The 12,090-nt window shown below is 45.1% G+C and overlaps 1 protein-coding gene across 7 annotated transcripts in view; it reads right to left on the bottom strand.

The window, feature by feature from the left end:
• Nucleotides 1-5,785: 5,785 nt before the first annotated feature.
• UNC79 (unc-79 homolog, NALCN channel complex subunit) overlaps nt 5,786-12,090 on the bottom strand; it is a 124,521-nt gene continuing 118,216 nt past the window's right edge. For all 7 annotated transcript variants that reach the window (XM_079947648.1, XM_079947649.1, XM_079947646.1 and 4 more), the window contains 2 exons: nt 9,519-9,560; nt 5,786-6,779 (listed from right to left, as the gene is read on the bottom strand). In XM_079947648.1, the coding sequence (XP_079803774.1) occupies nt 6,579-6,779; nt 9,519-9,560 (243 nt within the window). In that variant the 3' untranslated portion in view covers nt 5,786-6,578. The remainder of the gene's footprint in view (nt 6,780-9,518; nt 9,561-12,090) is intronic.

The raw sequence follows: 12,090 nt of genomic DNA on the forward strand, positions 1-12,090 counted from the left end.
CAAACTCATGTTCATAGCTTCGAGAACACTGTCCAACCATCTCGTCCTCTGTCGTCCCCTTCTCCTTGTGCCCTCAGTCATTCCCAACATCAGGGTCTTTTCCAGGGAGTCTTCTCTTCTCATGAGGTGGCCAAAGTATTGGAGCCTCAGCTTCAGGATCTGTCCTTCCAGTGAGCACTCAGGGCTGATTTCCTTCAGAATGGATAGGTTTGATCTTCTTGCAGTCCATGGGACTCTCAAGGGACTCCTCCAGCACCAGAATTCAAAAGGGATAACCCCATACCTGCCAACATTTATCCAATGAAAATAGGGACATCCTAAGGAAAAGCGGGACATTCCGAGATCAAATCAGAAACCGGGACAGCTTCTAATCAGGGACAAAATAGAGACACTTGGAGGGCCTGCATTTAGGGTGCAAATGTTTAGGCCATACTTCCCCAATCTTGTGCTTTTCATATGTTTTGAGCTACCACTCCTGCCCAGGACAGAGTTAGAGTTCATTCTTTACATGGTGTAATAATTTGCAAGGCCTGGGGGGAATGCACAACATTGGAATGATGTGATAGACAATGATAGCATCTAGTCGAGCCTGTGAACCCTGATTGGCTGAGATTACCAGTACTTGCTGAGCACTGAAACCCGGGTGGGGGGGGGGGAGAGAGAGAGAGAGAGAGAGAGAGAGAGAGAGAGAGAGAGAGCCTCTCAAGAAACAGATGGTCTCTGTGTGTGTTGTTGTACAGCCACAAAGAGGTAGCATTAATAGGGCTTTCATACACCCCAGGAATCACTTCTCTCAAGTTCCAAAAATTAACCTGCAGAACATTCAGCTAAGCCGCCCTTTGGCATCTGTCACTTGGAGAGAGAACATTTTATGTTCTCCTGGGCATTTTAAAGTTCTTGCTTAGATGGTTGTTTATATTTTTTATTGTTTTAGCTGCTGTGTGAGTTGCAAGTCACCTTGGGTTCCTTTCAGGTGGAAAGGCAATTCATTTTTATAAGAGAAAATGAACAAACAAATCAACAAATAAATAGGGACTCACGCACCAAGATCCCTAGGCATACCCTTACACCGGCAATGTTGGACAACACAGCAGTCTGAAATTGTATTTAACCAGCTCCCCATCAAAGCTGGCAAACCAACCATGACCGCCAGTTTGATAGACGTAATGGAAGGCTAGGTCAACTCTTTCCATGTATAATTCAGTAGCTGGGCAAACAGAACGCTTATGGCTTTTTAATATTTTACTAACTTTCAAAGAGGTAAAACAGTGCATCTTGATTTAAAAAAAAATCATAGGTGATCTTGTGGTTTTGGCAGGTTTGTGCCAAAGAGATTCTGCACGGAGTATTGGCGGCTTTGAGCTACGTCCAGCAAATCTCTTGCACATGTCATTAGCTAGGATTAGTTGGTTGGCTGCATGTAGTGACTTTATGTTATTTCCCACAGTCAGATGACTCAAAGGGTTGCCTCCACTCTGTTATCACTAAGGTTTTCATCAGCAGAATGGGGAGGGAAATAATATTTGGCGATTCTTACTCTCCCCTGCAACTCTCGCACCCCAAAACTGCTCCTGGTGGTTGGGGGGGCAGAACAGATTTAGGGGGACATGGGAGGCTGCAGGAGGGAGGGGAATCTTCTGCAAACAGCTATCCCCATTCTGCCTACTGTCAATCGAGTGACGATTCACAATCTACACATTAGAAGTTGAATATTAATCTCATTAAGACAAATCAAATGAGAGCCCTTTTGTACGTTTGGATGAACAAAGTAAGTTTCTGCGACAGGGAAACTTTCCAAGGCAGATCACTTCCAATTTTTGCTAAATGGTTGGTTTTGGCTTCAACTTAAATGCTTTAGCTGAGATTCCTGCATTGCAGGGATTAGACTAGATGACCCTTGGGTCCCTTCCAACTCCCAAAATTCTATTATTTTTAATGAATCATAGAATCATAGAATCATAGAGTTGGAAGAGACCACAAGGGCCATTGAGTCCAACCCCCTGCCAAGCAGGAAACACCATCAGAGCACTCCTGACATATGGTTGTCAAGCCTCTGCTTAAAGACCTCCAAAGAAGGAGACTCCACCACACTCCTTGGCAGCAAATTCCACTGTCGAACAGCTCTTACTGTCAGGAAGTTCTTCCTAATGTTTAGGTGGAATCTTCTTTCTTGTAGTTTGGAACCATTGCTCCGTGTCCGCTTCTCTGGAGCAGCAGAAAACAACCTTTCTCCCTCCTCTATGTGACATCCTTTTATATATTTGAACATGGCTATCATATCACCCCTTAACCTCCTCTTCTCCAGGCTAAACATGCCCAGCTCCCTTAGCCGTTCCTCATAAGGCATCGTTTCCAGGCCTTTGACCATTTTGGTTGCCCTCCTCTGGACACGTTCCAGTTTGTCAGTGTCCTTCTTGAACTGTGGTGCCCAGAACTGGACACAGTACTCCAGGTGAGGTCTGACCAGAGCAGAATACAGTGGCACTATTACTTCCCTTGATCTAGATGCTATACTCCTATTGATGCAGCCCAGAATTGCATTGGCTTTTTTAGCTGCCGCGTCACACTGTTGAGGTTTCCCTAAGGCCAACTTTTATTGCCACACGCACTACCTGAGCTAGAAAGGACTTCAGGACTTGCAGTCCAGAATTTCCTCCAATATCCTTGCAATCAACTCTTTTTTCAGACAAATGTCCCAGGTCTTTGTATGTAGCATATGGTCATAACCCTCCAGTCACTGTACAGAAAGCCTTGATAGGTTTAGGATAAAGAAGGCACTCAGATCTGGCAACTGCTCTGGTTTGCTGGTTGGTGGTTTTATGCTGATTTACAAAATACTGTACTTAACAATGTAGGAACTTGACACATTGTGTATTGTTGGGTACCGATAAAGATGTCTCTAGTATTTATCCAATTAAATAACACCCTTTGGATTATGTCCCCAACCCAGACATGCACACAACGATTTCTTTCATGATTTCATGCTGATCCAACAGTAATCACACCACAGTGGTAAGGGGCTTAAATGTATATCAAAAGGTTGAAAGTACACATTGAGCCCTGTTGATTTCCTTCCCTGATGCCTTGTAGAAGAGCATCCTTGGATCAGGGCCAATGTGTATAAATTTGGAGAAGATGGAGGCATTTTAGTGGACAGTGTCTGTGGTTGGCTTTTCCAAGTGTGAGTACAGCAAATAACTGTCATATAATTGGCAAATGGTCTCAAAACATAGGTGCCCACGCTCTCAGCCCTCTGCTGCTCTTTGGGCACCCAGGTCTTGTAATAGAAAATGTTAAGGAATGGGATATCTGGGTGTGAGCACTGTACCCCTATCCAGCACTTCCTCTCCAGATGATTCTCTCTCTCTCTCTCTCTCTCTCTCTCTCTCTCTCTCTCTCTCTCCTCTCTCTCTTACATTAGCTTGCCCAAGACAACCCCCAAAGTGGCTTACAACCAACCAACCAATTACTAACTAATATTTTATTAAAGCTTTTTCATAATACAGTAAAAGAAACCAATCTTGATAAAAACAAAGAGAGGAGAAATGCAGAGTCCTCTCTTGAAGGTAGATCTTCACCTTTGTCTCACACAGAAGTGGGCGGACTCTCCCAGCTCTCACCTGGGAGCTTCCCTTTCTTCTCCCAGCCTCCCACCCTGGGAGATCTTCCCTTCCCAGGGTCCACCAGCCAGGCATCGCCAGTGTGGTGTAGTGGTTAAGAGCGGTAGTCTTGTAATCTGGTGAACCGGGTTTGCTTCCCCGCTCTTCCACATGCAGCTGCTGGGTGACCTTGGGCTAGTCACACTTCTTTGAAGTCTCTCAGCCTCACTCACCTCACAGAGTGTTTGTTGTGGGGGAGGAAGGGAAAGGAAAATGTTAGCCGCATTGAGACTCCTTAGGGTAGTGATAAAGCGGGATATTAAATCCAAAACTCCTCTTCATGTGTGTAGAATGCCCCCCCCCCCCATTGACCCAGAGTAGAGGACACAGAAAAATTACTTGAGATCCTGAGCTTGGGCAACTTATATGAACCCAGAGAGGAAGGAATGCAAAGCCTTATAATGCTCTGCTGAGTTGCTTGTATCCCTGGGGTGGTATGATGGAACGGTAGAAACAGGTCCTATGGGGACCACTCCCCCTGCAGGCTCTGGGTGTCCACGCTAGGAAAGAGCACCCACACACCTAATTACTCCACCCTGAAACCCTGGGAAACTCTTGCTAGTCAGTGCCAGCAACAGTGAGCTAGATGGACCGATGATCTGACTTAGCATAAGGCAGAGTCCTATGCTTCAAATGTTTTCTAAATGTGTAGTTTCATATTTTTCTATCTGAGCAACTGGCACATGCCCCAACTGCATTTAAAATGCTGTGTAATTGCCTGCAAACGAGCAAGGGCACAAAACCCACACAACCTTCACAATGGAGAGTAGTTTTTGCCACTGCTGTGCTGCAGGTACGTACAGAGATAAATGACGACAAATCCAATGTAACACGCTAGTGAGTTTATTTGAAGGAAAATAATAACAAATATTATTAAGAGTAGTATTAAAGAGTTGTTCACTTTATAGCATTTTAATATAAAGCTTAAAATTGTGTTCTTTTGTTCAGCAGATTACAGCAATAAATACAGTATATCTCGGCTATGTATACACAGAAAAGGTTAAATTTTAATTCTTCTGTTGTTAGGCTCTGATTCAAAGCCAAGTGCAAAGCAACAATGGGCTTCTCTATACATCTCAGCAGATCAGTCTGTCTCAAGGCTATTAAAATTCGCTTTTTAAAAATATTTAACATCGCTTTCTATGCAGTGACTCTATAATTTCTATGTACTATATGCAAATCTACAATCCCAAACCTTTTTCCCAGGGGAAGCTAGGAAGTTTATGTTCTCCCTAGTGACCGCGGGAATGGGACTAGTTTTAAATCTTACAGTATACAAGTATTTAAGAAGGAATAAGATACAGGATTACTATACAAGGTAGTATACAGAGAGATGCTTAGTAGCTTGAGGACTGCAGGGAAGTACCAGTGGTGAAACAATGTTAAAGCACTTTAATTTACTTAAAATGAAAAGGACAACTGTTTAGCCACCTAATTTCTAAGTGCACTTTTGTAAGAATGCTCTCTACAAGCAGGACTGGTTTCAGGTTTCTCCGATCCCTCAAAGCAAAATTCCAGAACTGACTCTAGAACCCTTAATGTTTCCAACTGCCTTCTCACCTACCTTCCCTTGGCAAGCGGTTAATGTGGAAGGTTTTCTCTCTCCTGGGATGCCAAAGGAGCAACCTGAAGCTCCCAGAGAAGGGTGGCTAAGGGGTCATTTGATGATGCAGCCTTCTCCACCCTCACCAGTGGAGAGGGAGGTCTGTGGCCACGGGAGGAAGTCGCTTCCAGGGGCCTCCTCATTGCAAACATCCACCTCCATTGCTCCTTTGGTGCTGGAAAAGCCCAAGAAGGCTGTGTTGCAGGGGCAGATTGGGGGAAGCCTTGGATCTGCATGATTCCAAGTCCTCCCATTTCCCCGATGATGAAGGAGGAGGCCTACACGGAGCCTAGAGCAGATGTCCCACAGAAGGAGGAGGAATAAAGCTCCTCCACCCATCCACCCCTTGCCTTGCTTGGTGCAATCCCAGCAACTCGATTCTCTCAACAACCCCTTCTCCACCTTCTCTGTAAAGTGGCAGCTCTCGGCACACTTACCTGGGACTAAGTCCCATGGAATTCAATAGGCCTAACGTCTGAGCAGATATGCATAGGGTTACTCTATAAGGGGCACTTCTGGACCTGCCTCTCTGGCAACCAGTCATGCTTTGAAGTGGCCAACGCCTTTTGGAAAAGAGAAAAGAAAGAACGCCTGCAAAAATCCTCATTATATAGGGTCACTATCTTAAAGTGACAAGGTTTATTGCATTACTGAGTTTTGAGTTCCAAGACGACAACAGCAGCAAGAAAGCACTGAGGAGGTTTCTAAAAAACCCTGCTTGTTTTAAAATAGCAGCACAGAGCACTCCTTGGTATCGGTGAGCACAAACAACGGTGGGATTGAAAGATATTAAAAGTAACAAGCAGGGGGAAGAGTAATTTCTTAGGGTCGGGTGGGGGTAGGGAAGGAGGAAAAATTTTGAAGCACACACAGTTTAACATCTTGCTACGCACAGGCCTCAGAAGAACATAAGAAGAGCCTGCAGGATCAGGCCGATGGCTCATCTGTTCCAACATCCTGTTCTCACAGCAGCGAACCGGATGTTTATGGGAAGTCGGGAAGCAGGACCCAAGTGCCACAGCACTCTCACCCGCTATGGTTTCCAGTAACTGGCATTCAGAGGCACACTGCCTCCCTCATTTGGTGTACCCTCAATGTGAAGAGGACACTGGACTGCTACCCACAAGAGCAAGTACGTATTTGTGGTTAGGAGTGGACGTGACCAGACCACTAACCTCCGCTATTTGTATACACCTACCAGACGAAGAAAAAAAAGTGTAGCTACAGTACTGTTTTTAAGGATGGCCTTTAGTCTTATAGCTTTTAGCCCTATTATTGCTAGTCTAAGCAGAAGGTTCTGGAAGGTTCTGCCCGGTTCATAACGGATAAAACTGAGAGGCTGCTTCAGACGACTGGATCTCCACTTGAGCCATCTTAAACTGGGTGCACTGCAGCCACTTGCGGAGGACGGTGAAGTTGGTGTTCATCTGGCCCGATCCCTGCAGCATCCTAAGGCTATGATGGTTCACGTTGCTCTGGATCGCTTGCAGGCGGAGCTGCAGCCCAGCAGATAAATGCTGTTAAAATATACAAAAGGTGGGTTTTTTTTTTAATTTGTTGGATTAAATGAACATATCAGAGAGCTCTGTAAATTAATAGTTAAAGTCTTTTATGTATCAACCTTTTATGCTCTTCCACACCCACCCAATGCTCCTATCCCTTCTTTTAGCTTCTTTTAAATTCTTATAGACTTTCATATTCACCTTCTGTTTTAATACCCTTTAGCTTTCCAAAACGCTTTTCAGATTTTAAATGCCTATATCCCACGCTTTTATGCTGGTCTATGACCATAATAAAGATTTGAATTGAATTGAATTGTTTGTTTTGATATATCAGTCATTTTCTTTATTTTAAAAGGATTTCAACCATGGGCTATAAAAATCAGCTTTCAAACAATTGTTTAAGACAATGTCATTCTGAAATAAAACAATCAATATTCACACCCAGCATAAGACAGGGGCGAAAACCCACATTTCCCTCTACTGTAGTCTCCTTATTAATGTGAGCTGCTTTGAAACCTGCCAAACTGCAAAGAGGTGCAGGGGCCTTTGTGTTAAGCACTTTAAAAGTTTAATTTGGAGTGGAAAGAACTGAAACAAATTACCATCCAGGGTAAAATCATTCCCCTCTCCTTCCCTTCCTGGCATCTTCCTTAAACTTAAGAGATGCAAGTTGCACTCTAGCAAAGCTACTTCCTCCCCCCCCCCCCCGCCCACCCCCAGAACTGGAATTGGACAGCACTGACGAAATCATTCCCTCTGGTTGCATGCTAGACCTGTCAGTCACAGTCTGCTCATGTTTTCCCTGTCTTCCCCGTATCCTCTCACCCTGGCATTGTTGGTAAATGCAGGAGACAGGACTTTCATGCAAACACTAATGTCTGTAGCATTTTTTATGTCTGGATTGCAGAGGTGCCACAAAGTCCTTTCTTCGCCTCATGCCTCCTCATAGAGATCCCGCTTCACCTCTGATGAGCCCCATATAATTCTGAAGCATCCTGCTACACTCCTACATTCCTCTGAATCCAATGCGCTCCCCTATTTATTACAGGCCTGCAAAAATAACAACTTTTCTAGCTGCCACAACCCAAGACAATGAGGCTGTGATAAGTGTGGCTCTTATAAAGGACGGAGTCCCCTCCATTTCAGATGATTCATCCAGGTCTATATGAGTTTTCAGTAGCCACATGTCAACAAAAGAACCAGTGCTTTTGCTTCTCTCTCCCAGAGCTTCCTGCTCTGCTGCGCAAACCGCATGGCTCCTCAAGGGTCTGCCTTTGTATTGCTTTGTGCACCTAATTGAGGCTTCACAGAGAATCGCCTGAGTCAGCTTGATTATCTGTGCTGCTCTCTAAAGTTCTCTTCCTTGGCCTTCTGGTTTCCTTCCCTTGCATGGCCCTGAGAGGCTGAGCCATGTGGAAGTTCAGTGATTCCTTATCGGATTCTGAAGGAGCTGCATTTGTTTCATCTCTTGGAAAGGGTTTTGTTTGGGGGAGTTTTTGCAAGCTGTTTTAGCCCCAGACTCCCTTGTCCTGGGTTGCATGGGGCAAAGGTAAAAGGTAAAGGTAAGTCCAGCCAAAGGTGACTATGGGGTGTGGTGCTCATCTCACTTTCAGGCCGAGGGAGCCGGCGTTTGTCCACAGACAGTCATGTGGCCATCATGACTAAACCACTTCTGGTGCAATGGAACACTGTGACAGAAACCAGAGTGCATGGAAATGCCATTTACCTTTCTGCCGCAGTATTACCTATTTATCTACTTGCACTGGCATGTTTTTGAACTGCTAGGTTGGCAGGAGCTGGGACAGAGCAACGGGAGCTCACCTCGTCGTGCGGATTTGAACCGCCAACCTTCTGATCGTAAATCCCAAGAGGCTCAGTGGTTTAGACCACAGCGCCACTCGTGTCCCTAATGGGCAAAGGTACAACGACATGGCTGAGGATGAACTTATTAGAGTCTCAGTTCATGTAGAAACATCTGAGACCCCAGAGGGACGCATCTCTGCTTCTCCAGCACCTCCTACTAGGGCCAGGGCTGTGAGAGACACCAGCAGTCTTGTCCTGCATGGGACTCACATCTAGCTGCTTCAACAGTCAGCCCTAGGCCAGAAGATGCAGCTGTAGTGACTACTGCACCATTGCCTAATTTATTGTATTTTAATGTATTGTAAACTACCTTGAGAACTTTGGTTAGTAGGTGAGGTGTAAATATTCCTGAATAAAGAAATAAAAACTAATAATTTACTCCCTTCTTTGTGCTCCCCCTCTGAGGGAGATGCTGAGGGTGGCATTATGACAGTGGGCCTTTTTAGTGGTGGCTCCCCAAATAGTGGAATGCTCTTCCTAGGGAGGAGTGCTTGACGCGATCATTGCCAGCTTTTAGCCAAAAGGCAAATACATTCATGCCCACATAGGCATTTGGCATTCAGTTAGGGTCATAGGGTATGACGATACCCAAGCCTGTCTTGGTGTCCATCTTTTAATAGAGTGGGATAGGATTTGTACTTTCAGTTTAATTGCAGGACACTTTTAGTCTATGAATTACCCTTCTTTTTGACGTATTTTGCATTTTGTATCATGTATGCATTTGTAATTGCAAGTTGCTTTGATGTGTTTTTGTAGTAAGCAACGGATAACTGCAATAAACAAATAATCCAGAATTCTTATGGTGAATTTGGGCACAAAATTCAATGTTTTCTGACATAAAAATACATGGGGAAAAGGTTGAAGTTGGGCAGCTGGAAGTGGGGAGCCTACCTTTAGATTGGACTGAATCATTGGCAGCCACATCGGGATCAGCTGATGGAAGACAGAAATTGCATTATTTTCCTTGGCGTAGTGAGAATTAATTCATTACAGTCACCATGTTGTTATAGTTACACACAGTCAGAAGAGGATGTGACTAATTTTCTTAGTCTGAAGAACAAACCATAAACCTTGCTGGTAACATTCATTCACAGGTAGTGCAACAAACATTTGCAGGGAACATTGGCTAAGCTGTGCTCTGTGCCATGTCTTTTATTTAAAAAAGTAAAATCTTTTAATAAACTGATGTTTAAATATTCCAGAAAAACAAGAGCATTTTTCTTTTTTAAAAAAGAGATATTTATAAATGACTTTAAACTTTATTTAAAAACACATTTTTGCTGAGATTTTTGTAATCAGTTTTCCCCTCATTTCTGCTTTGTAAAGATACTGCAACTAGTTCCAGCGAAATTGCCATGGTGTGGAATCTGCTTCAAATTGCTCCCCATGGTGCCTGCGACTGCCTATGTACTGCAGGGTGCCATTGGGGTTATGCAATTGTCTTCAGAGCTCCAGAACTGACAGGCAGGGGAGGGAATTGCAGAGGTGTTTAAAGAGCTACTCAGTCCATGTGATGTGCCACTGGCCGTGCAACCAACTCCACTGAGCAGTGGCAGCTGTCACATGGTCAATTTAAATTGACCTGTACATGGTGGCTCCCCCCCTTTTTTTAGGAAGGTGGAGAAGGGTTGTCATAGCCCAGTGCCAGAACATCTGCTCTACATGCAAAATGGTGGTGTAGAGGTTAGAATATTGGACCAGGACCTGGGAGACCAGGGGTAGGTAAAGCAGGAAAACCGATTGTGAATATATCCATTTGAGGATGCTGGGTGCTAAAAGTGAGGGGTTGCATGGAGAGAGGGTCCCTGGGGCGGGCTGGGAATGTGCTGGGGAAGGTGGCAGGTGGCCAGGGAACTGGAAAGCGGGGAGGGAGGAGGAAGCGGGGGTCTTGGTGTGGGGTGAGAATGATGCACATGGAGTTGCCAGCAGCAGGGGGAAATGACTTCTGCTAAGGGATAGGAAGGCTTTGGTCTTCGGGAATGTGAGAGGACCGGGGAATCTGCAGCAGCCTCTCCAGGTGAGAAGGCTGAGAGGAGCGTCTGCACCTTTAGCAAGAGGTGTGTGCGTGGAAAGGGGAATTTCAGCAGGTGTGGTGGAAGTCGGCAAATTTTTCCTCTTTTTTGCTCTTCAAAATATGGCAACCCTAACCTAATACCGCTCTCAACTTTCATGCAGCCCTTGGTCCTACACACACACACACACACACACACACACCTTCTGTGGTTGATCACTTCAGATCTCTGGCAAGAGTGATCTGTCCCTCCCCACCTGCCCACTGGGTGGGGAAGAAGAGGGAGAGAGCAAGAGTGTGAGGGGTTGGAAAGGGGATAGTCACCTCTTTGGGCTTTGGGAACATTACTGGCTTCATTCCACCCACCGTCAGCATGTGTCCTGCAAAAGTTTGCCCTCGGTGGTCGTGCCCACATTGGCCTACTTTTCTGTACATGCTCCTGTGACACACAGGAGGCGTCACCTGTAACCCGCAATACCTTGAGGATGGTGTTCAACCAAACCTCCACATTTTTCTCAGCACATAGACATGCCTGTATCACATCTGCTAACTGTGCCTGCTTCTGGCATTTGCTAAGCTCAGATTTCTGTGGAAGAAACAAAGAGGGCTGCAACGGTTGATTTGTTTGGGGTTGTTGTTTTTATTTTATTTTTAAGTGTGTGCCAGGTTCGCTTCAAGTCCGAAGGCCCTTTTGACATGTTATCCGCGCTCTCCCATATTATTTAAGGAGTTGGACATATTGTTCTAAAGCGCTCCTCCAAATGGCATCAAGATTTGCAATTTTCCAATTAAGCTCCCTAGAGCTCCGTGTACAACCTAATCAGTATTGACAGCATGAGATAAACCACCCTCCAGAGGATGCGCTTTCATTGACCAAACCAGATGGCGTAATACTTGGCTGTGTTCTCTTAGTGGGTCGTTGTCCCTAATTACCAACAGGATTGGTTAGGGAATCCCAGTGAAGAGCAGAACACAACTACATTACAGCACTGAGGCGAGATCTTGAAATGTTAGGAAGATGGCTTTGCCCTTGCAGTGACTGTCATTTACACACAGAAGCAGAGATGGACAAGCCTGGATCCCTAACAAGCAGGCAGCAAGCCAAACAGCTAGGATGCTGTATGCCCCATGGGGCGAAAGAGGTGTGTTTAACCTATAGAAAACTGGGGTGCAGAAGCTGTCTCCATTAGCCCCAGCTAGCAACTGGGGATGAAGGCAGTTGAAGGAGCAACCAATACAATCAAGATTCTGGAAATCAAGCCTTATGAGGAACGGTTGAAAGAGCTGAGTATGTTTCGCCTGAAAAAGAGGAGACTGAGAGGAGATATGATAGCCATCTTCCAATATCTCAAGGGCTGTCACCTGGAAGATGGAACAAGCTTGTTTTCTCCCGCTCTGGAGGGTAGGATTCGAACCAATGGCTTCAAATTACAAGGAGATTCCAACTAAACA

This window comes from Podarcis cretensis, assembly GCF_951804945.1.
Source record: "Podarcis cretensis genome assembly, chromosome: 1".
NCBI classification, from domain to species: domain Eukaryota; kingdom Metazoa; phylum Chordata; class Lepidosauria; order Squamata; family Lacertidae; genus Podarcis; species Podarcis cretensis.